Source organism: Hemitrygon akajei, chromosome 11 (genome assembly GCF_048418815.1).
Source record: "Hemitrygon akajei chromosome 11, sHemAka1.3, whole genome shotgun sequence".
NCBI classification, from domain to species: domain Eukaryota; kingdom Metazoa; phylum Chordata; class Chondrichthyes; order Myliobatiformes; family Dasyatidae; genus Hemitrygon; species Hemitrygon akajei.
Genome location: NC_133134.1, coordinates 137,859,800 through 137,886,859, shown reverse-complemented (window position 1 = coordinate 137,886,859; position 27,060 = coordinate 137,859,800). Strand labels below are relative to the sequence as shown.

The following is a 27,060-nucleotide window of genomic DNA, read 5'->3' as shown; positions in this document are numbered from 1 at the left end:
TAGAAAATGATTGTAGAATCTATCATCAACATACCAGCAAAGGGCCCTGCCAAAGGGTTTCAACCAGAAACGTTAACTGTTCTCTTTGCCATACATGCTGCGTGGCCTGCGGAGTTCCTCCAGCATTTTGGCGCTGCTTGGATTTCCAGCATCTGCAGATTTACTCTTTTTTAAAATCACCATACCCGAACTGCTTGCACCAGTGCTGCACAAACATTAAATTTCACATCCACCCTATGCAGGAAAACAAAAGTAATTTTTTTAAATTAAAGATCTTCAAAAGAAACCATGAACATCAATGCACAAGCATTGACACCTTCGGCTGTATGTTTCGCTTAGCAATGTCATACTGCTCCAAATCTTTAAGAGCCAGTCAGTTTTTAAAAATTAAGGTGGAATAAAGATTTGCCCATCAACGTCTTCACTAATACAAGTACTAATTCAAGACAAAATACAACATGTAAAATATAATCACATACAGTGTGTATGGCGAGATGAAACCAGGGACTGACTATCTGCACCTTTTCGGAAGCCACGCAAATGGAAATGAACATGCTACGGACTGATTATCTTGACGAAAAAAACTGCATTCGACTATTAAAGACTCCTCAATTCCCTAAAGCGGGTGTAGCTCCCACGTGGGAGACGAGGCTGACCTCGTGGTCTACACAGGACTGCTTAAACTGCTTCATCGAGAACGAACCATCGATCAGACAAACTGAACTCCCAGCACCTCGAAAGATTGTTACTCTGTAAACTGCTATACTTCCTTGTGCTCCGGTATGGCTCAAACGCATACCGATTGGATTAGAATTGAGTTGAAAGTCGCAGTTCAACTTAATACATAACAGCAAATCTTCACCTCGGATGTCCCTTCACTACCCTCCCCGGTTCTCCCACGTGCGAGGACAGAGAAACACATGGAAGTCGGAGATGAAGCCAGCTAAACATCGGGAGGCATGTGGTGTGCAACAGGCTTAAGGTTTCGGGTCAGAAACACAAGGCCGGTTGGCAGCTGGAACTTCAGGGTACGGCCTACACGTCCTAAACTGCTCTGAAGCCCAGGCGTCTATTCCTCCCGTGGATGGACATCGGGCCCAGTTACCTTACCTACAGCTCGGAGACGAAGTGAAGGGATCTTGCAAGGTTACATATAACATTAAAATATATATATCACCATCCAACACTTTTTAAAATTAGCAACATATATTTTGTTGGCAATAAAATTGATTATAAGAATGTCAATTACAAGATTCACTGACATCAATACTTTCATACAGATAAGGACAAAGGAACAACTCACCTCAAAGTCCGGCTCCAAAAGGACCGTTGCTGCTGGCGCCACCCTTTATATTGCAGTGAATGCGCATGTGCCGTGTGACTTTACGTAATGGCACGTGCTCCTGACCAGCCAATTAAGATTTACGCATCTACAAAGCCAGAAGTGATTCTACGGCTGTTGCAAACTTTGAATATACAAAGTTCTGAATGAGTTTAGCGGGTTAGGCGGCAGCATCCGTGGACGGCAATGGCGTCAGCACTGATGAAGGGTTTTAGCCGAAACGTCGACTGGTTATATCAACTGTTCATTTCTCTCCATAGATACCCCCCAACCTACTAAACTCCTCAGCATTTTGTGTGTGTTGTTTACCCATGTAGGGATGATAGGGACCGTAATTGAACTCATTAGTGGACCAACGCTTTCACTTCAAAATACAAAGAATGCTTTAACGTGGACCACAACTCAACTAGACCTGTCATTACACTCAGACACTGCACTGCACCTGTAATCATTCAGTGCACAGCCTTAGTTTTTGTGTCTTGGCCAGTCTCTTGTGATGGAAAATAACTTGTTCCCACTGCAGTGCTGTGAGTACCGAGGAGGTTATTGCAGTCAATGTGGGTGCTTCATTGGATGGGAGAGATATTCTTCAACGAATAGATTCTAGGTTCTCAATTTTCACTTTAAGTAGGATAGGAATCAGTGCGGCACTGGAGCTATGGAGTTTCTCCCCGCCACTCCAACCACCAAAAGGCGTTGAAAATACTTGGATAAAACTAACACGATTTAAAAAAGAGCGACTTTCACATACAGATAGTAATAAGAACTATGATATGCGGTATTTGACTTTACCGTGTAACTCAATGAATGGCGAGTGATTATGAAGCATCTTCTGGAACCTAACTGCTCCTACACCAAGCAATCGTGCCCTTATCTAGTTTCAGTGCAGACTGCTTTGTTTCCTTCAATGCTTCTTCACAACTATTTATCCCTAACACGGGCGCATTTTCAGAGCCTGTCTTTACATACATATTACGAATGGGTTCACAAGACATTAAAATAGTGACCGAATTGAAACTAGCTCAAAAATGAAGAAAAAATGTCTCTCTTGGCACTCTTTACGCAGCTGATTTAAAACTGAACAGAGGCATAGCGAAACTTAAGTTCTCCAATTAATAAAAAGAGACGAGATTTCAGGCTGAAGCCCTTCATCTAGTAGTTTATTTTCCTCCGTAGACGCTGCCTGACCCGAGTTCCTTCAGCATTTTCTAGACATTGCCTAAGATTTCCAACATTTGCAGAATTGTATTAGAATCAAACCACAAACCTATTACACTTCCAGACAGCCAGCATGCTGTTCCACGAAGGATGGTTCCTTGCATTTTCTACATATCAGAAATAATTCCTAAAATTGTATTTGATCAGTTATTTTGCAAATAATTCTTGAAGCTACTACTCAAGTATACCACTCACGTATTTCCCATAGCTATCCTGGTAAAATGCTAAATAAGGTTAGGCAGTATAACTTACTATGGTAATTGAAGAACAGTGAATAATTATAATGATCAGAGTTCTTAAAGTTCTCGGTTGAAATATGGAAACGAATTCAGAATACATTCACCTTTCCAAAATGTCAAGATCAAAATATAATGGAAGATTTTATTTCTGCTTAAAAGAGGGCTTGTGTATTTTTTAATAAGATTCAAGATTATTAACGTCATTTCCTGTACACAAGTGTAAAACAAAATACTTATTACTCCAAATCCTATGCAGCACAAAAAACACAAAAGATAAATACAATTTAAAATATAATACATATAAATCCATAAATTAGCTTATATAGATTAATTGCTTATCCCGTAATGACAGTAAGCTGTATATAAGGAGACTAACATAAAGTAATAAAGTAGTGGAGGAGTTGGTGGGTGGAGGTGTTGATCAGCAATACTACTTGGGGAAAGTCACCATTTTTGAGTCTGGTGATCCTGCTGTGGATGGTAGGTAGCCTCCTCCCTGATGGCAGTGAGATAAACAGTCCATGAGCAGAGAGGGTGTGTAGGATCCCATGATATAATGGGTAGGATGGCACAAGCCTAGCCATTATATAGTCTTCCTGTCCACTGCAATAGTTTCCATTCCAAGCACATCTGTAGAATGACACAAGTACGGACGTGCAAACTCCAGCTCTCTTCAGCCTCCTCAGCAAGTAGAGGTGTTGGTGAGCTTTGATTGTGCATGATGTGTTCTGGAACCATGAGAGGTTGAGTGTCATGTACACTCCCAGGAGTTTGAAACTGCTGTTCACCTGACTCAGTAGCTATCCTCTTTATCTTGATGACATTAAGGAAGAGGTCATTTGCCTGGCACCAAGCCTTAAGCTCTTCCACCTTCTCTCTGTAGGCTGTCTCATCATTGTTGATTAGCCTCACCATTGTCATGTCATCAGTGAACTTGACATGATTGATTGGGTGTGAGCAGTGTGGAGCAATAGGCTCAGCACGTAGCTTGGGAGGAACAGTGTTGAGGACTGATGGGGAGGGAGGAGCAGCTGTGCATTCTGTCTGTCTGAGGTCTGTTTGTTAGGATAACTGAAATACTCAAAATCCCAGTTAAATTTGATTTACTTTACTTCGTAAAATATATGAACTGCAGTTTCAAAAGTCTGTTTTATATTCTGCCCGTTAACATGCAGAGACTATACAAAGACTGGGCTATCATATGTAGTCCATTCTAATAAAGGATAAATTAGTAGAAAACGTGGGCAGCGATGGACAATTTTGAGTTTGCAAGAACATCATGACCATTTTGCTGCAATTTATTAAATTTCATCCAATTACAAATTTAATAATCAAAAGATATCAGACTTCACTAAAGAGTTAACTAAAGACACCTCAAAACTAAAATTTCAAATCCTATTTATAGAGCAAAATAAAATATACTGAAAAAAATTCATGTTGGTGCAAATAAATTTCAAAAAACATTTATAACTAGGGAAGAGCATTAAATTTCTCTGCTTGGCAACTCACTTAGTTCAGCAATATCCAGTTGCCAAGTAGCTTGAATATATTATTGTGGAGCAACAACAGAAGTAGTTACGATGGCCAAAAATTTAATGAGACTATTTTGATGTATTTATTTTGAGAGCATTTACTTAAAATATAAGAAAATCACCCAATGTAGTCAGCAGGGAATACACAAGCAAATCTTCCACTGCATTAGGCTTTTAAGCTGTAGTTACTGATGCAACGTTTCTTGGATGCAGTTAAGACAAGGAAGCTATCCTCTACAAACTACATGAACATCTTATTGTAACGTGGGATTTTGCTGTGCATAAAAGTTTGCTGTACCTGGCTATATTAAAATAAATGTTTGCTGTATCTGCCTACAAGAAATATCTACAAGTTACTCACTGTCTGAAGATTAAATAAATAGCAGACACATAATGATGCATTCATCAGAAATAAAGTTATTAAACTTTTGCTCAAAGCAGATTTGACAAATTTACTGTAGTCAAATACAATCCTACGATCCGTAGTGTAGGCTAGCTTTGTAGGCAGACTTGAATTTTCTGATTGGATGTTAAAAACTGATATTTTGTCATCGACATGTAGGTGGATTGAAGTGAACTTCACATTCTTTTTTAAATGACCTCAGTGGACTTAAACTATGCATTCAGAGCAGCAATTTTCTTAGGAACAATAGATACATATTGATTTCTGTAGGTCAGTTTGTGAAAACATAACATACACTGTATCACAGTGAAGTCAAATTAGGACAACACAGTTACCTGGATTTTATATATGGAATAAAATAAGAAGATACCAAACTCCAAATCAAAGCTTAGTAATACTGTCCTTCAGCTGAGACACTATAGATATACAAAATGCAATTTTCAGCTAGATCTTTCCCCATATTTTGTAATAGTGGTTTTGTAAAATGCTTTGTTGGAAGATACTCAGGTTAAATCATGCAATTGCTTTAAGAACTTTTAATCACAAATGTCAAAAACAAAATTACAGTGGATTCTGGTTATTTGGGACACATCGGGACCAGTATATTTTGGCCCAATTAAGCGGCTGCCTCAATTAGCTAGAGTTTCATGGAGATAGTTAAGAAAGTATAAAAAAACACAAACTACCATTTAACTGAGTAACAAATTGTGTATTTAAATGAAATACAGATTAGAACACTACTAATACTACCACAGTTCTATAAAACTGTAGTTCCTTATAGTTATTGACATCTGGTGTACCTGCCGAGTTCTTGTCATTAACTGCAACTGAACAGAATCAGCACACTTAGCGTAGATCACGGGTTGCTGTCATACAATGCAGCTTCCAATGTACATTTTCATTGTAACGTTCAAGATGACAGTCAATACCTTCGAATTCTTCGTAGTTCCTGACTTGTTTAAGGAGTGAAGTCATTTCATTTTCACTAACGGTCATCTCTGGCATCTCCAAGCCTGAATTACTTGAAACCACACTGAGCACACATTCTGAATTGTCTTACTGCTTCTTTCTCACCAACCATCAGTGACAAAAATTACTGCTTACTGGAACAGGAACACATGCAACTGCCGATATTTAAAAACCGTTTACTCTAAAGCACAGTGTAGTGTTTAACAGCTGCACAAATGCACGACTAATATGAGTGAGAAACTTGAGCAACAGTCTTTTGTCCCAATTAAACAGCAGAGTATCCCAAATAAAAGAAGGAAATCCTGCCTATTTTCGATTAGTTTTTGTTCTTTAGGAGTTGTCCCAAATAAGCAGCTGCCCCGATAAACCAATGGACTAATTGACCAGAATCCACTGTATTTAGTAATTATTAGCTAATTCTATTTTGTGCCAAACTCAGCAATACTTTGTCTCTATACCAGCATTTGAATCAAAACAGGTTTTAAACAATTACGTTTTAGTTAAATGAACTTTTAATATAGTAAAGCTCCACAGTTCCATCAGTCATCTTTAGAGCTTCTAACCCACTTTTAAAAGTCTGATATTTGTTGCAGATTTCAAAAGTCATTCAGGTGCAACTTTGAAGAAGTTATTCTTCAGAATGATGCTGTCAAGTTAAAAAAAAACCTTATATAAGGTTAGCTATTCTACCACCAATAATGGAGAAAGGCCGGTGTAGCATGATTTAAAGGAGTCAAATATGTTTTTGTAACAAAAGAATTTTTAAAGTTATATCTGAGATATTTCACAGTATTTTCCTGCAACTATTCATGCTAACATTTTTTTCTTCTACACTTGCAATGAAGGGTATTATAACACAGAAATAACTATTAGAAAAGGATTCCAAAAATGTTTGATGGGAGAAAATGGGAAAAATAAAATCTGTCAAATGTTTAAACCTGGTTGCAAAACAAAGATAAATTTTTTACCGTTGTAACTCCTTTAACTCAGCTTCACATTAGTAAAATGTGTTATGCCAATAAAAGCCACCAGTACTTTTGCACAAACACCAATTTTTACTTCTCCATTCCATAGGTACAGTACATGGGGAGGGAAGTAAGTCCAAAAGTAAAGTAACAATTTTGACGTAGTTTCGTGCTTTACTTGGACAATAAGCAAAATGTTTACTGTACACACTTTGTGTACATCACATGGAACATCAAAGCATTAAAGTACAACACAACATCTTACAATTTACCCTGCACCAAGATGTACAGTAATCTGCATTTTCTGGTATAAGCCAGGTTAAAGATCATATCCAACAATGTAATTCGTTTCCACTATTGAAAATCACTTTTGTAGAATAAAGTTTAATATAAAAACAAAAATGCCTTCAGTTATTAAAGTAAAAAAAACTTCTAGATTAAGAAAAAACATCTTAATCTAGAAGACTGAACACTTAACTCGATATAATTTTTCAAAAATAACAAGAAACAGTTCTTATTATCTACTCAGTTAATTTGGAGTTTCGATTTCTCTTTTTTGGAATAACAAAGAAAATGGAGGCACTCCACTTTTTTTAAACTAGCACCAAGTTTTGTTACACCAAAAAGTTTGCTACTGATGGCCAATTCATATCAAATAATAAACTACATTAAGTTGGATATGACCTGGATTTTGTTAAGCAACCTTTCAATCTTCATGTAATGTACGTTTGGAGAAGCATCAACAGAAATTCAAAGTTCCAATGAAAAATTAGGAATAAATTTCCTTCATCAAAAAAAATTGAATTAATGTTGAAATGTATACTTTAAAAAGTTAAGTAACTTAATGATTTAGATACTACAGCAAGATTCAAACTGTAGTTCTCTAAACCTGAAGTTACAATGTCACAGGACAGGAAGCATCCGATTTTCACTGGTGCTTGGAGCTTTGGGTCAAAAACAAAAGGCTTTCAGTCAGTGACATCCAGTGTTTGTCCTAAAGTGTTTGAGTTAGCCGGTTTGATGAGAGTGTCTCCATCAATTTCTTGTTTCACGCATCTGAAAATAATAAGATAATTTTTAATTATGTTTGTGAAAAGTATCAGTATCTTAAGATTTAAAACTGTAGTTGCCTCAGAATTTTCAATTTACACTTGTATAGAATCTAATCAATACAATTGATCTATTAAGATTAATCTACTTTGTGAACTCCAAAGTATTTAAAACAGAAGACATTCTGCAGATGCTGGAAGTCCAGAGCAACATACAAAATGCTGGATGTATTCAGCAGGTTAGGCAGCATCTATGTAGGGGAAGAAACCAGAATAAAGTGAAGGAACAGAAAGGAGTAGAAGCTCGCAGGTGCTAGGTGAAGAGGAAGGTTGGTGCATGGAAAAGGCTGTATTTCTCAGCGGCTATTTATTTTAATTCTACTTCCCATTCCGATTCTCTGTGGAGGTCCATGGCCTCCACTATTGTCATGGTAAGACCACTCTCAGGATGGAGGAGCAACACTTCAGATTCCATCTGGTTAGCCTCCAGAGAGAATACAAAATGTTGCTCCTTCAACCTGAACATTGATTTCTCTTAACTTCTGGTAATCCCCCTTACCCCTTCTCTCTTTCTCAAATCCCCATTCTAGCCCCACCCTTACCACTTCCTTTCTGCTCACCTGTCCATCATCTCCACTCCTCCTCCCATGGTCCACTGCTTTCCTATCAGATTTCTTCTTTAGAACGTAGCCTTTTCCATCCATCACCTCCCTTCTTCTCATTTCATCCCTCCTCCCCAACCCATTCACTTAACTTCACTTGCCTCCTACCAACTTCACCTCCACACTCATTATTATTCTAACTTCTTCCCCATTCCCTTTCAGTCCTAATGAAGGGTCTCAGACTGAACCCTTGACCATTTATTCCCCTCCATAGATGCCAAGTTCCTCCAACAATTTGTGTGTTGCTCCGAATTATCTACTTTTATTCATAATTACCTAATCTATTTTCCAGGACTACCTAAATGTAAAGAATCATCATTGCAGACCTTACAAAACAAAAGTACTAGGTACTCCCCTCCAATCTCCATCATGATTTTAAAATTATGATTAAATCACCACGATCAAAGGAAATGATTCAAGAATGGTCTTAAAAGTCTCCTTGAAAAATATGCAACATCCTCACCAGATCACAGAATCACTGGCCAATACGGAGGAGTATCTGGGATGGCAAAGAAAACCATGGAAGCCCAGCAGATTTAACAGGAGTGCACCACCTCCCAGATCTATTAAATATCTGTCTAGCCCATCAGAGGCAGAACATTCGGATGCCACATTGACCACAATCACTTCAGAAGTAGAGTGGAAAGCAGGTTATTCTTGATGCTGGGAAATTGCTAGAGAAAATAAAAACAAGAGAACCAATATATACTTACACAGCAATTGGTCCATTTCCTGTTCTTGATATTTCTACATTTTGTTGGTCCAGCTCAGACAACAGTTTTAATATATTGAGAGCAGCCTGGAAAGGGAGAATAAGAATGTTTTATACTTCAATAAAAATAAAAAGACCACTCTAGAAGCCTAATCCTCTAGCTACATGCAATCCTAAGATTAGAACAAGAAATTAAATCACGTAGTACTTTATACTAAACTGATGTTTTAAATTGCAAAGTATCGTTTACCATATCATGACAGGATTCAACATCTTTTCCAATTCCATGGCTGATCAGAGGTGGTTGGGAAGAACAGTTTATCAATGACACATACTCGTTTTTGTTGTTTTTTGGGAAGTCTTTATATTCGACCTAGAAAGAAATGAATCACATCACTACCAAAACTGACTGGCAGTCACAAACAACACAAGAACCTGCCAGAAATACCAGACATGGTAAGGGCATGGCAAAAATGAATTAAAATACATTCTGTATGTATTAGCTTAAGAAAAAAAGATGAGAGATTGGCAAGACTAAAAGCTGAAAAAGGCTAACATCCTAAGAACCTAATATATAGCCTAGAGTTTTGCAAACAGTATGGACAGCTGTGTAAAAGTAATGGTGGCTCTGAAATAACTATTTTCCAAAATTCTAAAAGTCTGGAATTCTTCCTGTGGATTAATACAATGTGACATTCTGATTTATGAGGGTGACAGAGAGAAAACAGGGCAACAGATATCCAGCAAATGTCAGTGGCTGAGAAAGTACCGTAGATTCCGGACTACAGAGCGCACCTGATTTTAAGCCGCTGGCACTAATTTTAGAAATAAAATCATTTTTTTAAATGTAAAGGCCGCACCGGATTTTAGGCCGCACCGGATTTTCGGCCGCAGGTGTCCCACGTTGTAATATGAGATATTTACACAGAAAGATATTACACGTGAGGATTTTTTTAACTTTTAATTAAATCCATATGGTAACAAAAACAAATACATATTGCAAATGCTTTTTTTCGAACCGTGCCCGTACGCGGCTACTTTTAAATATACGTTGCGTATACTTCTTTACTGAACAACATTCCAATATCTCCTAACGACTGGTAAAAAATATATATACTGCAGCCTACCAGGAAAAGTTATTGATACCTTTAACTTAAAAGCAGAGTTCGCTCAGATCCAAAGCCGCTCGCGTAATGCGCTCCCTCCCTCCTTTCCGTTTCATCGCAAACGGCATTTAAAAGCAGATTTCGCTCGGATCCAAAGCCGCTCGCGTAATGCGCTCCCCCCTCCTTTCTGTTTCATCGCAAACGGCATTTAAAAGCAGATTTCGCTCGGATCCAAAGCCGCTCGCGTAATGCGCTCCCCCCTCCTTTCCGTTTCATCGCAAACGGCATTTAAAAGCAGATTTCGCTCAGATCCAAAGCCGCTCGCGTAATGCGCTCCCCCCTCCTTTCCGTTTCATCGCAAACGGCATTTTCCCACAAGACACCGCGAAACCGGGTGTGTCGTCATAGCATCCCGCGATGTAGTACAGAAAACAAATATAGTTTAAACTAAGTAGGGTAGGTAGCACAATGCTTCGAGTGTTTTCCATGTTGATGAGGGTGAGTACAAATGACTGATTTACAATAATTTAATTGTGAAAGTGCGCTTGATTTATCGTACAATTTCATTGGACCTCTGTGAACTACTCATCAATTTTATTGGTCTACTGTTACGAGGCAAAATGTTTACGAGGCGGCATGAAAAAAACCTTGCATTAGCCGCTTCGGATTATTGGCCGCAAAGTTCAAAGCTGTTCAAAATGTGGGAAAAAAGTAGCGGCTTAAAATCCGGAATCTACGGTACTAGAATTTGGGGAAGGATGTAATAATCTTAAAAAGAATAACTGCATTGAGCCAAGAAATAAAAATCATGTTTGTCTAATTTCCTGGAGCTCTTTAAGAATGTAACTTGTAGAATATACAAGCTGCATGACTGGGTTTTCCCAAAAGCTTTCAAACTGCTCACATCCAGGTTGGTCAGCAAAGCTAGGCATAAGGATTTTGGGATATTTATCAGGCAAAAAGCAGATAAGAATAAACAGATCCTTAGACTGGGATCTTGATCACACAAGCATACTGCAAAATGGGTGCTATATCAGTGTCACGATTGAGGGGAGCCAAATATGTCTCGAAGTCCAATAATGATAGAGAATTAAATGGGACTGAGAATAGACGAGGATGTAAAGAAGCTTAAAGAAAGTATAAACAAGCAGAAATGAGCATACAGATATATACCAGATACAATAAATGTGAAGCTGCAAAAAGAATGAGGTTTAACAAAAGAGCAGATTTTTTAAAAAATGGACAATGTTGATGTTCAAAGGGACCTCTTGTCGCCTTGTACATAATCGCTGAAATCCGATATGCAGGTATGCCAAACAATTAGGAATGTAATGACAAATTGGCTTTTATTACAAAAGGATTTCAATTCAGAAGTAAAAAATGCTTTTCTGCAATATACAAGGCCCAGGTGAAACTGCATCCAAATATTATATAATTTTAATCTTACCTAAAAAATAGATATTTTCACCAAGGGTTGAAAATTTACTAGACTGGGAGATTGGATTGCTGCTTAAGAAGAGACTGAATAGAATAGACTATGTCTTGAATTTAGAGTGAAAGGATATTTCACTGAAACTTTAAGATTGTTCCGGCTGAATTCTGTGAAGATGTTTCGTCAGGCTAAGTCCAGAACCAGGATTCTCAAATAAGAAGAAGAGACATTTCTTCATACAGAAGGTACTGAATCTATGGAGTTCTCTGCCCTGTAGGACTATGAAGGCTAAATCATTAAGATCATTCCTGCCTGTGGTCATCAAACTTTACAACTCCTCCCCTGGAGTGTCAGACACCGAGCCAATAGGCTGGTCCTGGACTTATTTCCACTTGGCATGATTAACTTATTATTTAATTATTTATGGTTTTATATTGCTATATTTCCACACTATTCTTGGTTGGTGCAGCTGTAACAAAACCCAATTTCCCTTGGGATCAATAAAGTATGTCTGTCTGTCATTCAAAAGCAGAGATGGATAGATTTCACAGAATGAAACAAATCCAGTGGAAACAGTGCAATAAAATGGCACCAAACTGGAAATCAGGCAGGAACTTGATGATAACAGAACAAGCTCAAAAGGGCTGAATAATTTAATTCTGCTTCCATATTTAATGTTATGAGCAAACATTAGTGAGCCCTAAACCTTTCAGACCTGCCCCATTAGTCAGAGAGATCCCAATTCATACCGAGTATGTAGTCCACCTGTTCTGTTTGATTAAGAGATATCATTTGGTTTATTTTAACTCTTCAAATTAACTTTAAGAAACTTTAATATATAAAAGGCTACTTTATGGGTAGGCCAAGTCACAATACAGTATTGCTGACGAGTCCTACCAAAATTTAACAATTATACAAAAAATATATAGAAATACTTGACCAAAGAATTCACCGATCTTTTTTATAAAACTGGGTCAAGTTCAAGATTATCCAAAATCAGTTTCAGAAGAGTAAAACGCAATTTTAAACAATACCCAAAGTAAAACTAGGAGATGAAGTGATAGAGAAAACAATGCTTGCCTTCATAAACAAAGAACAAATTTTGGAGTGATTACGTTTCAAAACAATTCTGGAAAATAGTCAAGTTAAATTCGTAAAAACTTTGCACCAAGATAGATTTGCTATACCTGCAATGCTTGAACATTAGCTAAAAAGTCCAATTGTTCTGAAGGTCTGGTTAGGGTACTTAGTGGCTTGCGGGCTGCAGGGTTATTTTTCAATATAGTTTCAGCAGTTAAAGATGTTCCACCATACAGGAGTTCTCTTGCAATCATTGCAGTAACTGTGGCCATTGCTGGATTTGCTGCAGGTCTGTTGTAATCTTTGGTATGATGCCCTTGATTGACTCCAACAGCCTGTGCTACTTCGGGAACCATGGGTAGAATTCCAGCAGGCAGTTGCTGGTGGCTGGGATAAGGCATTCGAAATTCATCTTCCAGACGCATACACCCATCTTTACCTGAAATAGTACAAAAATGATTTTTTAATGTATCAAAATATTTATTATACCATAAGGACAAATTGTTATAGAATCCTATGATTTGCATTTCCATTTAATTTTTGGAATCCTTTTCTTATGCTGATACAAGGAAACCGAACATACAATGCCTATAAAAAGAATTCACCCCGTTTGGAAGTTTTCATGTTTTATTGTTTTACAACATTGAATCATTGCGGTTTTAATTTGGATTATTTTTTTTTTACACTGATCTATAGGGAAAACAGACCTCTACAAAGTGATCTGAATTAATTACAAATATAAAACACAAAATAATTGATCGCATAAGCATTCATCCCCTTCAAGTCAGTATTTATTAGATGCACCTTTGGCAGCAATTACAGCCTTGAGTGTGTGGATAGGTCTCTATCAACTTTGCACATCTGGACACTACAATTTTTCCCTATTCTTCCTTACAAAACTGTTTGAGCTCTGTCAGATTACATGAGGAAAGTGAGTGAACAGCCCTTTTCAAGTCGAGTCACAAATGGATTGAGGTCTGGACTCTGACTTGGCCACTCCAGGACATTAACTTTGTCGTTTTTAAGCCATTCCTGTGTAGCTTTGGCTTTATGTTCAGGTCATTGCCTTGCTGGAAAACCAATCTTCTCCCAAGTCACTGTTCTCTTGCATCAGGTTTTCCTCCAGGATTTCCCTGTATTTTGCTGCATTCGTTTTACCCTCTACCTTCACAGGCCTTCCAGGGCCTGCTGCAGTGAAGCATCCCCACAGCATGATGCAGCCACTACCATGCCTCACAGTAGGGATGGTGTGTTTTTGATGATGTATGATGTTTAGCTTATGCCAAACATAGCTTTTAGTTTGATGGCCAAGAAGCTCAATTTTGGCTTCGTCAGACCATAGAACCTTCTTCCAGCGGACTTCAGTCTCCCATATCTTCTGGCAAACTGTAGCAGAGATTTCATGGGAGATATTCCCCCCCCCCCCCCCCCCCCCCACCAACAGTGGCCAATGGCTTTCTCTCTGCCATTCTCCCAAAAAGCTGCGACTGGTGAAGCACCCGGACAACAGTTGTTGTTTGCACAGTCTCTCCCATTTCAACACTGGAGCTTCTAACTCCTCCAGTGCTGTCATAGGTCTTCTGGTAGCCTCCCTCACTAGTCTCCTTCTTGCACGGTCACTCAGTTTTTGAGGACAGCTTGCTCTAGGTAGATTTACAGCTGTGCCATATTCATTCCATTTCTTGATGATTGACTTAACTGTACACTTCAGGGGATATTCAGTGACTTGTAAATTTTCTTGTACCCATCTCCCGACTTGTGCTTTTCAATAACCTTTTCATGCAGAATTGCTTGGAGTGTTCTCTTGTCTTCATAGTGTAGCTTTTGCCAAGATGCTGACTCACCAGTTGGACCCTTCCAGATACAGGTGTATTTTTACTACGATCAATTGAAACACCTTGACCTCACACAAGTCTCCAAAAAACAGATCTCCATTTAATGACTTATGTGACTTCTAAAACCATTTGGTTGAAGCAATGATGATTTGGTGCATCATACTATAGGAGTGAATAATTAACGCAATCAATTATTTTGTGTTTTATATTTGTAATTAATTTACAAATCTGTTTTCACTTTGACATGAAAGTCTTTTTCTGCTGATCTGTGTCAAAAATGCCAAATTAAATCAACTGTGATTCAATGGTGTAAAACAAAAAAAACATGAAAATTTATGGGGGGGGAGAGAGAGGTGGAGGGTGAAAACTATTTATAGGTACTGTAGGACAGCACAACACAGGTGTGTGAAACTTTTAGCCTATTCCAAGAACAATCTAATGTTTCCCTCCCACATAACCCTCCATTTTTTTTCATCCATGTGCTATTCCAGTGGCGGGGCTGAGGTGGCTATAGCACCAGCAGAAATTACAAAAGCACCACCAAGAAATTTACTGAAATTTGACATACAAATTGCATCTGCTTTATCTGTATAGTTTTGAATACAGCTTGTTTCTCCAGTTGATCTAGTGAAACACGCAAGAGATTGATAGTATACATACATCGTGCAGGATCCAGGCACAGATCCATGGTCTCGCGAGACTAACGGATGTCACACACACACATTGTACTTTTACAAGCTAGCGTGGGCCTGGCACGTGTATTATTTTGGCCGGCGTGAAAAATGGATCAATTTTTAGTGAGAAAACGACCTCATCCAGAGGAATTAGTGGTGTCTCAGCCTGAGCATGTCTTAATTGAAAGTGACATGCAGAAAGAAGTAAGTGGAGATGAGGATGACAGCAGTTAATTGAAGGAGTGTGACAGCAAAGTAGAGGAACAAGAAATGGAGTGGGATTCAGAAGAGAACATGGATGAAGCTGCTCTTAATGCTAGTGGGAATACTGTTAGCGATGTTAGGCTGAGGAAGGACCCTGTCGGCCAGCAGTGAAAAAGTACCCTTCGCAACAGTTTGGCAATCAGCAAAGGAGTTTTATTCATGGCTGGTTTGACCTGTACTCCTGGCTGGAATATTCGATCACAAAAGATACCACATTCAGCTTTGCACACAGGCATTTCCTGTGTGGAGGACATGGGTTCCATTCTGAATCTATCTTCACTGTCACCAGTTACCGCAACTGGCGGAAAACTACAACAGCTTTCAAAACCCACCATGTAAGTGCAGCTTATAAGTTTACTATGGAGGCATGGGCCGAATTCAGATTGAGAAAACAAGACGGTTCAAGATTAGGAAATATGCTTGATAAAGGAAATGCAAAGATTGTCCAAGAAAATATTGAGTATATGAGAGCAGCTGTTGAGTCTCTACACTTTACTGCGTGCCAAGGCATTGCCCAGCGAGGATTCCGGGAGGATGATGGATCTGGCAACAGGGTAAACTTTGTTGAGTTGATCAGTGTAATTGGGCAGTTTGATAAGACCGTAGCTAGAAAAAGAGGACAATCCTGGTAATGCAAAAAACACCCATCACGATATCCAAAATGAAATTATGGGTATTATGGCAGATATGATCAGATGTCAAATAAGTGCAGAAATCAAGGAGGCTGTACATTTTGCCATCATGGTGGATGAAAGTAAAGACTTGAGTAAAAAGGAGCAAATATCAGTGGTGGTGCGGTATTTGAATAACAAAACAGTGCTCGAAGAACTCTTGCACTTCACTCCAGCAGAAGGGTTGGACACAGTGTCACTTCTTAAAAGCATTGAACAGACACTCGCCCAGTGTGTTATTGATAAGAATGTGTGTATAGGTCAGTGTTATGACGGGTCGGAAGTGATGTCCAGGTGCAATAACGGGGTACAAGAGAGATTCAGGAAAGAGGTCCCGCAGGCATTATATATACACTGCCATGCTCACAGACTTAACCTTATTTTAGTGGATGTTGTGAGCAATGTACAACAAACGGGTGAGTTTTTTGAAACTGTGCAGCTGCTTTACAACTTCTTTTCAAACTCTGTTGCCCATGATCTTTTCATGAAGGAACAGAGAGAACTGGAATCAACTGCACAACCCGTGGAGTTGAAAAAATTGTCAGATACATGTTGGGTATGGCAAAGTACAGCTTTGTGGCTATAAGGAAATCACACCCTGCCATTCTAGCTACACTAGAGGATATTATGGGTCAACCAAATGCACGGAGGAAAACAGAGGCCAGAGCTGGAAATGGACTGATTAATAAGCAGTTTGCTTACTTCTCACTCTGTTTGAGGATTTATTCCGAGTCACCAAGTTCATGTCAGACCAGCTACAATCTCCCAGTTCGGAGCTTTCATCCGCTGTGGACTTGGCTCAGTCTGTTATCGATGCGCTCTCAGCAAAACAGGGAGAGGAATCATGGAGTAAAATTCAGGCAAGAGCTAGGGACCTGTGCATCAAGGCCAGTATACAGAGCAGACCACATGAAAGGAGACAGGACCAGCCACCCTGCCGCCTACACGATTTTGTTGTTGAGGCCCAAACCGAACGCACACCTCTCACATCCTCTGATGACCTTCGCAAGCACTGTTTCTATCCGGTTATAGACAGACTTCTGACTAAAATGAAAACACGGTTCTCAATTGAGACTTGGTGTGTTCTGACTGGAGTCTCAGCATTGAGTCCCAAACACAAGCTCTTCCTAGACAAGAATTGTCTTTGGCCAATGGCCCAATACTGTGGAGTGACTGAAGTGAACCTGACTGCAGAGCTACATCAGGTTCAGCGCCTGCTGGAAACAAAAGGACAGACAGTGAATGACACAGTGGAATTCCTAGCTCTAACGAGACCCTACCACGATTCATTTATAGATTAATACAAACTAATCTGCATATCACTGACTCTGCCTGTGACATCTGCCTCATGTTAATGGAGTTTCTCTTGCCTCAGACACCTCAAAAACTACCCAAGGAATAGTAGCGGTAATATTCAAAACAGCAACTTGGTGCTGTTGGCCATAAACAGCCGGAGGACCAAGGCACTTGACATTCAGAAAATCACTGATGCTTTCGCCACCAATCACAACAGATGGATTGTGCTTCTCTGAAAACATCAACGGTGAGTGCGGTTGACTTCTTAAAAATTTGGGCCTAGACTAATGCTGATTATAATTATTATTTTGTGGTAATAGTCCTTAAGTTTCCTGCAAATCCTAAAATATTACATTTACTGCTATTGAGCCTACTGGTTTTGCTTAGGCTATATCCACACTACGCCGGATAAATCTGTAACCGAAGCTTTTTCTCTTTGTTTTTACCCTCCACCCATGCTAAAACAGCGTTTTCATCCCCCAAAACCGGAGCTTTTCAAAAACACTTTCCAAGGTGAATATTTTTGAAAATGCTGCTCGGGCAGATCAGTGTGGATGGGGTAATCAGAGAAATCTGAAAACACTATCAGACGGCAGCGCGCCATTTCATTGTTTTCTTGAACGCAACCTAACAATTTTAGAACAGACAGCAACGAGACTGAAGCCAGAAGAGTTAGAAATGTACTCACCAAATACTTTGACCCATAACTTACTGAATAAATAAGTATACTGTACCCACTTTGCCCTGTTCTCTGTCTTTGCTCGTATGAAGGTGGTTTACCTATTTAAGCAAGTACTTCTCTGACAATAGATGTGTAACAGCCTAATGTAACATTGTATGGAAATACAAGATAACACTGATGCAGACATGTTTTATACATTTAACAAGGTGCTTTATTAATGTAACAGAGTTAGTCAGTTTTTCAATGTTCGTCGTCAGCCGGGTCAATCTGTCCGTGAACTCCCTGTCGGTTGCCGCCGTAAGCTCCAGTATTTGTTTTTTTTTGTTTTAAGTTCTCCTGCGCAAGAGCCAACAGCTGTCCATCGTTTTAAGTTTTTCTAGTCTGTAACTACACAAACGCGCACTTCTACGGCTAGATTCGACACCAAACATGTTGCTTGTTTTCGGTAGATGTGTCCTGCGCATGCGCAGGAGGAAGAGGTTCACCAAAATCTCCGTTTCAGTGTGGATAGAGATATTTTCAAAAACACATAGTGTTTTTGTGCCTATCGTTTTTACGCAAAACCGGCGTTTTCAAGATTATCCGGTCTAGTGTGGATGTAGCCTTAGACTTCCAAGTGGTGATTCTGTTGATTTTTGTTTTAAATTCAGTAGCCGAATTAATTGAGGTATTGCATGGTCAGAGTACAATTTGTCCAACTCCTGGTACAGCCTTGTATCTGTTTGCCTTATTTGACTTTAATAACGGTGTATCTTCTGGCATTGTCTGTCTATGTAATGCGAATAGCAGTGGACATTGTGGGTTAGCGTGTTTTTCAGTTGAAAAGCACACATTTGACACTGATTGTGGGACTGGTGCGTGATTCATGTTGTGCACTGTGGGTCAGAAACTCTGTTGGTTTGTTTGTTTATGATCTGAGTAGCCCAGGTTGTCTCCGATGCTATTGACACTGTCACAGTTCACTTCTATACTAGATCTATCAATTGCTGTTGCTTGTGAATCAACAGAGGCATTTATAGAAGGCACATAATGCTTGAAACTGACTTTTGAACGCCACATGTCCGGCCTTGCGAATACATATTACCCATTCAGTACATCCCTCAGCATCATCACTGAATAATTCAGCCCCACTGTAGCACCAAGAAAAAAAATCTCTGGCACCGCCAGTGTGCTTATCTAAGGGTTTCTTAAATGTCCCAAATGTATCTGCCTCTACCACCATTCCTGGCAGTGTGTTCCAGGCCACCCTGTACCGTCCGAAAAAAAACCTATTCCCTATACATTCTTCCAATCACCTTAAAATTATGCCCTCCCATATTAGCCATTGGCTGTCCATTCTGTAAACGCCTCTTATCATCTCGGACATCTCTATCAAGTCACCTTTCATTCCTCCTTTATTCCAAAAGGAAAAGCCCTAGCTTGTTCATCCTCTCCTAACAAGACATGCTCTCTAATCTAGACAGCATCATGGTTGAAAAAAATTGTTTGGGGTGAGGGAGAAATACAGTAGCATAGCAGTTATCATTATGCTATTTCAGTGCCAACTAACTGGGTTCAATTCTGCTTCTATCTATAAGGAATTTATACATTCTCCCTGTGACTGCATGGATTTCCTCCAGCTGCTCCAGTTTTCTCACACATGCCAAAGACATACAGGGTTAGTAGATTAATTAAAGACATGAATATAATCGGGCATTGTGGGCTCACTGGCCTGTGCTGTACACTATGTCTAAATTTTACAAAATCTCTAAAATCTGCCCCCCTATATTTTATTATTACTTCACAAAACTTAATTCCATTTTCCTATGTGCTTGAACTGGGTTTATTTACCTTTTGCTGCAATATTTCCCTTGCCCAATTCATCCCATTTTGTGCTATTTATTTGAATGATGTTTATTTGTCCTAACATTTTACATATTTTTTAAACCTCTACACACTATTACCTATAACCCCCTACAAGTAAAATAAAGAGTTTGGACAAGAACACCATAGAACCTAGACAGCTAAAGAGTGGAAGAATGCATAACAGAGTAAAATGGAAGATTGTAGTGTTAATCAAGATTGTTTTGTAAAATAATTAACCAGCAGTGTGTAAATGACAAATGCTTCTTAAATTCAGGGGAAAATAGGTGAGGAAGATTCAAAATACTGGAGGTGCCAATGAAAATATTTTGGTCTTATTTCTATACTTGCAAGGGATATTTTTCTGGTTGCTTTACTTTTTCGTTCAACTGCTACAATAGCTGCCAAATAATTAAGACATGAAAGAGAAAAGTAGAGAACAAGAAGGTAAAATTAGATGAAAGAGAGTGGCAGAGACTTCGAGCAAAATACAAATACATAAGAAATCCACTTCCAGGAAACAACCTCCATGTAACAAACCTGGTGCACTATCTTCTGCAGGGGAATTGGGTTCAAAGAAGGTTACTTTCCGTCCTTTAACAGGTTCTTTCAAAGTTGGCTGTAAAGGAAATAAAAGAATCCCTGAGACAATATCTTTAACACAAAAAATAACTTGTTTTTATTTGAGATGTAGTTTAAAAAAAAAAATTACCTTCTCATCAGTTTTCAAAGCTGGTTTAGGTGGCTGAGGCTGAGGAACCTTAAAACCTAAAAGCTCCAACATTTTCTCGGCTGCATTTCGTTTAGCAACTTTTTTATTTGGGCCCATTCCTTCTGCTACTTGACCACCAACTTTGACCTAAATAACAGAAAAAATAGTTCAAATTATTTGGGATTGTATCTTTCAGAATCAGTAGAAAATCCAATAAATTATGTAACATTTCTCACCCGCATAACAAACTCTCTGAGGCGAGGAAGACCTCGTTCTACCATTAATGTATATTCAGGCTCCTTTTCTTTTTTTGCTTGCTGAATTTGAGCTAGACGGCTGATTGGATTCATTCCTTGCCCATACTCTGGACTTGTCTGTAGCTTAAAAATAAAAAAAATGCAAGCTCAGCATTTCAGCACTAATCAAATTAAATCAATGGGCAAGATGATGAAAAGTTTTAACTTTTGCAGCCAAATCTGAAAAGCCAATTTTTTGGGGGGCCCAGGTACATTAGTAACCTAATTTTTTTTTAAAAATTGAAAATTTACAATGCTGAATCTTGCAGATTTGAAACACCAAAAGTGGTGCTATTTATTTTCTATTTTTGTTCCCACTTTTCACCTTTGTATTCTCCACAAGGAAGAAAAGGCCTGCTCCCAATCCTATACCATGCTCCTGACAGGTTCTAGGAACTGAGAAACATGGTCTATAGTTAAATGGCCCAAGAATTTCTATCACTACAATAAAGCAGAAAACTTCAATTGGCTCAGCTAAGTCTGAGAGTTACTACTGCCATTTTGCCTTCCAAATGCTTAAGAAAATAAATCAATAACTTGAAATGTCTTTCTCTTCCCATACTGTAGCACATTTAATAAAATCTGAGAAACAAGAGACAGCAAGTGCTGGAATTTGAAGCAACACAGAGCACAGGAAGAACTCAGTCAGGCAACATCTATGAAGGGAAGGTGATAATTTTCATTTGCATCAAAGCCCTTTATCTTGGTTCTAAATAAAGTTTGACTTTTATCACTTATACCAGTCCAAAACAGCAAGAATCAGTATGTAAACCAACAGTTTAAAACCAAGGCACCAATTCAGATTATTCAAATAGCCAGGATAGTTATTAAAAGGATACAGGATGGAATCTGAAACAAAAGCAGTTCAGCAATAGTGAACGCTGAAACCAAACCCAAAACAGCCATCCTCATCTCAAAATGGACAAGGATCCTAATCACCTACTATTGATTGATCCTATTTCTGTAAACACCGAGTGGATAAAAGGAAAAGAAACTACAAAAGGCCCAGATATTCAGTTATACTTCACAAGCATACAATAGAGAATGATTTCAATATCCAGAATTCACATATCGCACTGAAAGAAATGTAAAATGCCCTTAATGTGAGAGTAAGATCATGAAGCAGAAAATAATACAAGATTCAGGATTTGGATTAGTTTGAAATCAGACTGATTTGTCAATAAAGATGATAGACATTTAGCCAGACTACACATCTTACGTGATTGACAGAAAAGTAGTAATCACTTATGAAAAACAAACCATCACACAAGACTGCAACTTAGAACTAATTATTTCAGACACAGACATTCCAAAGGTAATACTTGGGTAAGATCAATTCTTTGTAAATGATTAACATGATGAAAACTGTCAAGAGATTAGTCCATACACAGTACAAACAATCCAAAGAGGAAAGCTGTTCAAAGAATGAAGAAACATCAATAACGTAAATAGAGTATTTTCTCCCATGGCAGGGATGCAAAAAAAAACAAGGGGTGGAGCTTTAAAGTGAAAGTAAGGATTTTTAAAGGGGGATTTGGTGAAAAAGATTTGTTTTTAAACTGAATGGTAAATTATCTGGAACTTACTTCCAGAGTAGGTGGTGGAGCCAGCACAATCACTACACTTGAAGAGACTTTAGACAGGCATTTAAATAGGAAAGACATGGAAGGATACAAACTTAATGCAGTCAAAAGGGGTTAATATAGGCAAGAAAAAACACAGGACAAGGTGGGTTGAGGGACCTGTTAATGTGTTGTACAACTATGGCTATAACTAACTGCTAGTTTCACACACACACCCCTCTGGAAAGCAATGGCCAAATTTGAATGTGGAGGTACAATTACACGTTTGTTCAAAACTTTGTACAATTCTCATTAAATTAGTTAAATGGGTTTACTATATAGACTGTCTATGCAAGGAGCATGAAGTACATCAGACATCCGCATAAGATTTTAGATTACAGTACCTTGACAATTGAGCATGCATAGAAATTAGATATGGGATTTCTTCTTTCAAATCCTGAAGCTGTTATAACAGCAACCCTGCAGATGATACGATACAAAGTACCTTACCCAAGAGTATGTGATACACTACGGTGCCTGCTATCAAGTACTAGTGGGATTTTCATACTGACAATAAAAGCTCAAACCATCCTTCTCCGTGGATGGTATCCAGACATTCTAATGTGCAGTCAGATACAAAAAAAATCTGGCCAACAATGAACCATGACCAAAAGGATCAGTGACTTCAGAATTGCTTGTACTCAACAAGCACAAAAATCTAGAAATTGTTATTCACCTCTATTGCTTAGAACCAGTTTACTTTAGCCAGTTTGTCAAAAGATGTTGGTCCCAGCCAGTTAAACCAAGAACACTTTCCCAGACTGCCCAATTGATTTTTAAAATTTACTCAGCTCTCTGATATTTCTTGTCCAGAAATGTATTTTGAAAGGAATAACAATTATATACATAATGTGTTGTTATGATGCCAATATTGCCCCATACATATGCAATAAAGGAATTTACAGATGCAGTTATGGCATTAATTTCCCCTTCCCATCACTTCATAGTGTTGCCCAATATATTACTAGCAATACCTGAAGTAGGATTGAAGAGGCATGCAGGATAAGTGCCAGGTGGGAGATCTGTGGGGAGGGACATGTGTCACACGTACATATCCCTGCAAGCGTAAGCGCTACACCTGTCCCTACACCTCCCCTCTTACCACCATTCAGGACCCTAAACAGTCCTTCCAGGTGAGGCAACACTTCACTTGTGAGTCTGTTGGGGTCATCTATTGCATCCGGTGCTCCCGGTGCGGCCTCCTCTACATCGGTGAGACCTGACGCAGATTGGGGGATCGCTTCATCGAGCACCTACGCTCCGTCCGCCACAACAGACAGGATCTCCCGGTTGCCACCCACTTCAACTCTGCTTCACATTTCCATTCGGATATATCCATACATGGCCTCCTCTACTGCCATGATGAGGCCAAACTCAAGTTGGAGGAGCAACACCTCATATACTGTCTGGGTAGTCTTCAGCCCATTGGTATGAACATCGAATTCTCCAACTTCCGGTAATTCCCTCCCCCTCCTTTCCCCCACCCCACTTTCACTCTGCCTCCTCTTCCAGCTGCCTATCACCTCTCTCATGATCCTGCCTTCTTCTACTACCCATAGTGATTTCCTCTTACATTCCTTCTTCACCTTTCCTGCCTATCCCCTCCCTCACCCCTTGATCTTTCCTGTGATTGGTTTTTCACCTGGCCATCAGCCTTCTCCTTCCCACCCTCCCCCCACCTTCTTTATGGGGCCCCTGCCCCCTCCTTCTTCAGTCCTGACAAAGGGTCTCGGCCCGAAACGTTGACTGCTCATTTCCACGGATGCTGCCCGACCTACTGAGTTCCTCCAGCTTGTTTGTACGTGTTGATTTGACCACAGCATCTGCAGTGTACTTTGTGTTTCTTAACTGCAAATCTTATAAGCAGGAAGCAAACTTTTTCTGCAATTTTAGAGACTGACTGGCAACAAGTACATAGGACACCATTAAATAAGGTTGCAGATGTTTCACATAGAAATGCCGCAAACCAAGAGCCATTTCAAAACCTGCTTGTGGAAACCATTAAATATGCACATTGCTAATTCTTAGGAATGCAACATCAGAAACAGACACAGTATCATTCAGCTTTGCATGTTTAATCTCTTATCTCAGACCATTGTACTGCATTAATACCTGCCAATTCCCTCAACATCCAAAGTCAACTTGTTAGGGCTTCTAGATCTCCAAAGCCCATTCACATTTAGAATTCCAAAGATTCACTGTCCTCTAACTGAAATTACTTTTCACCTGTCTCAAATACCCTACCTATTTTTAGACAAGCCCAAGCCAGGGAAAATTTCAACTTCATTTCTAACCTGTCAAGACCAAAGAATTCTATACATTAACAAAATCATCTAATCTTCACCTGGTAAACTTTCATTGCATTCTATAACTACTCGTATCTCTTTTTTCAATCAGGATATTTTACAATAATACTAGCTGATTCAGTGCCCAAGGGTTCATTATAGCTTATATATAAAGCTTATTTCCACTCTGGGCTGGAAACCTGGTTAAAATCAACACTTTCCAGTGTTATTTCAGAAGTCCATTTGAGGGCTCAGCCTTGTGCCTTCATTCCCACAGCAACAAAATAGTTAAAATGTTTGTATCTTTGCATGGTTGACTGTGGATTGAGCTACCAAAGCAATGTGCATGCTGAAGCAAATGCAAATGACAGTAAGATGACCAACTGTTGACCTAGTACCTAGAAAATTTTCCAGGCTGGAAAGGAAGCTTCAAGGCCACACAAGGAGGTGTGTGTGTGCGCGCACATGCCCTTAACTCCTGGTGGAGTCATCAGGGCACTGTCATGTCAAGCTTTTTGCACCAATCTTGGAGCCAGCTGGATTCGAACTTAGGAGCCTTTGCTCTGAAGTCTGGCGCTGATGCCACTACGCCACCAGCCGGCCTCAAGGAGATGGGGGAACAGCAACTTCCATCACATTCAACAGGAAGTGAAGCAAGAGACTGCAGGATCTCTGCACTATATGAATATACTGAGTATCTGACGCCACATCCTGTATTCGCCAAGGTAGCTAGGATACAGCCCCAAGTCTCTGCACTGAACAACTACACTGCCTGCCAAGTTTGATCACTCCAATAGAGCTACACAGCAATGAGATCACCATTTCATTGCTGATAGAGCACCAGCAGGGATAAACGTCAAGATCCTTTCAGAGCAAGAGCACCAATAGAATGGGGATGGGATAAGAGGAGGAACTTTAAAAAAAAATGCTTCCAAGCATTTGGCTCCGGGACTCTGTAAGTCTTGCAACATTCAGTAAATTGTTTATATGGAATTCAAGCCCCTCTAACAAACATTTCCAATTGTGCCATTTAAAATAAATTGCATTTTTATTAATTTTGACCAAAGTGGATGATCTCACCTTTTTACTACATTGTATTGTTTCGTGTCTTTGACCTTTCATTAAGCCAGCCCACATCACCCTGAATTGTCTCTGTAATGTTTTCACTGCTACCTAGTTTACATGCAGTTGAAGCTTAGATTATTTATACTCAACCCTCTTTCCAAACCACTGATTGTGATTGTAAACAGTTGGAGTGCCACATTTATAAATCACCCAACACGATAATGATCTATCCATTTTTAATGCTTTCTGTGAAAAATTGTAACAGTACCATTACAGAAATGTATTACTATGTTGTATGCAGTTGACAAAGTGCCCTGGAAATAAGTGTCATTTAAATAGTTAACTAGTATCTTTCCCCAATAGATATAAATGTACAGATTTCTCCGGAGTTACCAAAAGAAAAAAAGGAATCCTCCATTATTCAGGTGCCAGTCAATAAAGAATTAAATCAGGGCTCAAATGTTCTGCTTAACATATTGGGTATAACAAAACCACTTTATGACTTCCGTTCAACAGTACCATGACAGCTGTAGCACCTATCCTAGGCATTTGTTGAACAGGGGAAACATATGAATTGTGTGTGCAATTTGCCTTGGCCTTTTTTTGTCCAGCCAGGTTTGAACTTAATCATAACAGGTTTCAATCCCAAATGTCACTCCTAAGTTGGATACTAAAGGATTAAATTGACGTCATTTAAGGATGAGGTTTCTCAGGGTATTTTGAGACTGATGATAAAATAAGTCAAAGTCAGCATGAAATCTTACCTGACAAATCTGTTAAGAGTTTGGGGAAATAACAATCAGGGTGGACTAAGGAGAAGCAGTGGATGTTATTTACTTGGATTTACAGAAGACATTTGATAAGGTTGATTAACAAGATAAATTATGGCATTACAGGAAAGATATCTGCATGCATAGAGAAATGGCTGACAGACAGGAGGCAGCGAATGGGAATAAAGAGGGCTTTTTCTGGTTGGCTGCCAGTAACTAGCAGTGTTCCTCAGGGGTCAGTATTGAGACCACTACTTTTCATATTGCTTGTCAATGACTTGGATAATGGAACTGATGGTTTTATGACAAAGTTTGCGGATAATACAAAGATAGGTGG

General features: G+C 39.1%; 1 protein-coding gene across 4 annotated transcripts in view; it reads right to left on the bottom strand.

Annotated features, from left to right (window-relative positions):
* Nucleotides 1-6,197: 6,197 nt before the first annotated feature.
* Nucleotides 6,198-27,060, bottom strand: part of stau1 (staufen double-stranded RNA binding protein 1) — a 51,231-nt gene continuing 30,368 nt past the window's right edge. For 2 of the 4 annotated variants that reach the window (XM_073061766.1, XM_073061768.1), the window contains exons 9-15: nucleotides 20,922-21,065; nucleotides 20,686-20,832; nucleotides 20,514-20,592; nucleotides 12,817-13,148; nucleotides 9,342-9,464; nucleotides 9,093-9,178; nucleotides 6,198-7,724 (exon numbers count right to left, since the gene is read on the bottom strand). In XM_073061766.1, coding sequence (XP_072917867.1) covers nucleotides 7,637-7,724; nucleotides 9,093-9,178; nucleotides 9,342-9,464; nucleotides 12,817-13,148; nucleotides 20,514-20,592; nucleotides 20,686-20,832; nucleotides 20,922-21,065 — 999 coding nt within the window. In that variant the 3' untranslated portion in view covers nucleotides 6,198-7,636. The remainder of the gene's footprint in view (nucleotides 7,725-9,092; nucleotides 9,179-9,341; nucleotides 9,465-12,816; nucleotides 13,149-20,513; nucleotides 20,593-20,685; nucleotides 20,833-20,921; nucleotides 21,066-27,060) is intronic. The other 2 variants (XM_073061767.1, XM_073061769.1) reach the window with 2 other exon arrangements.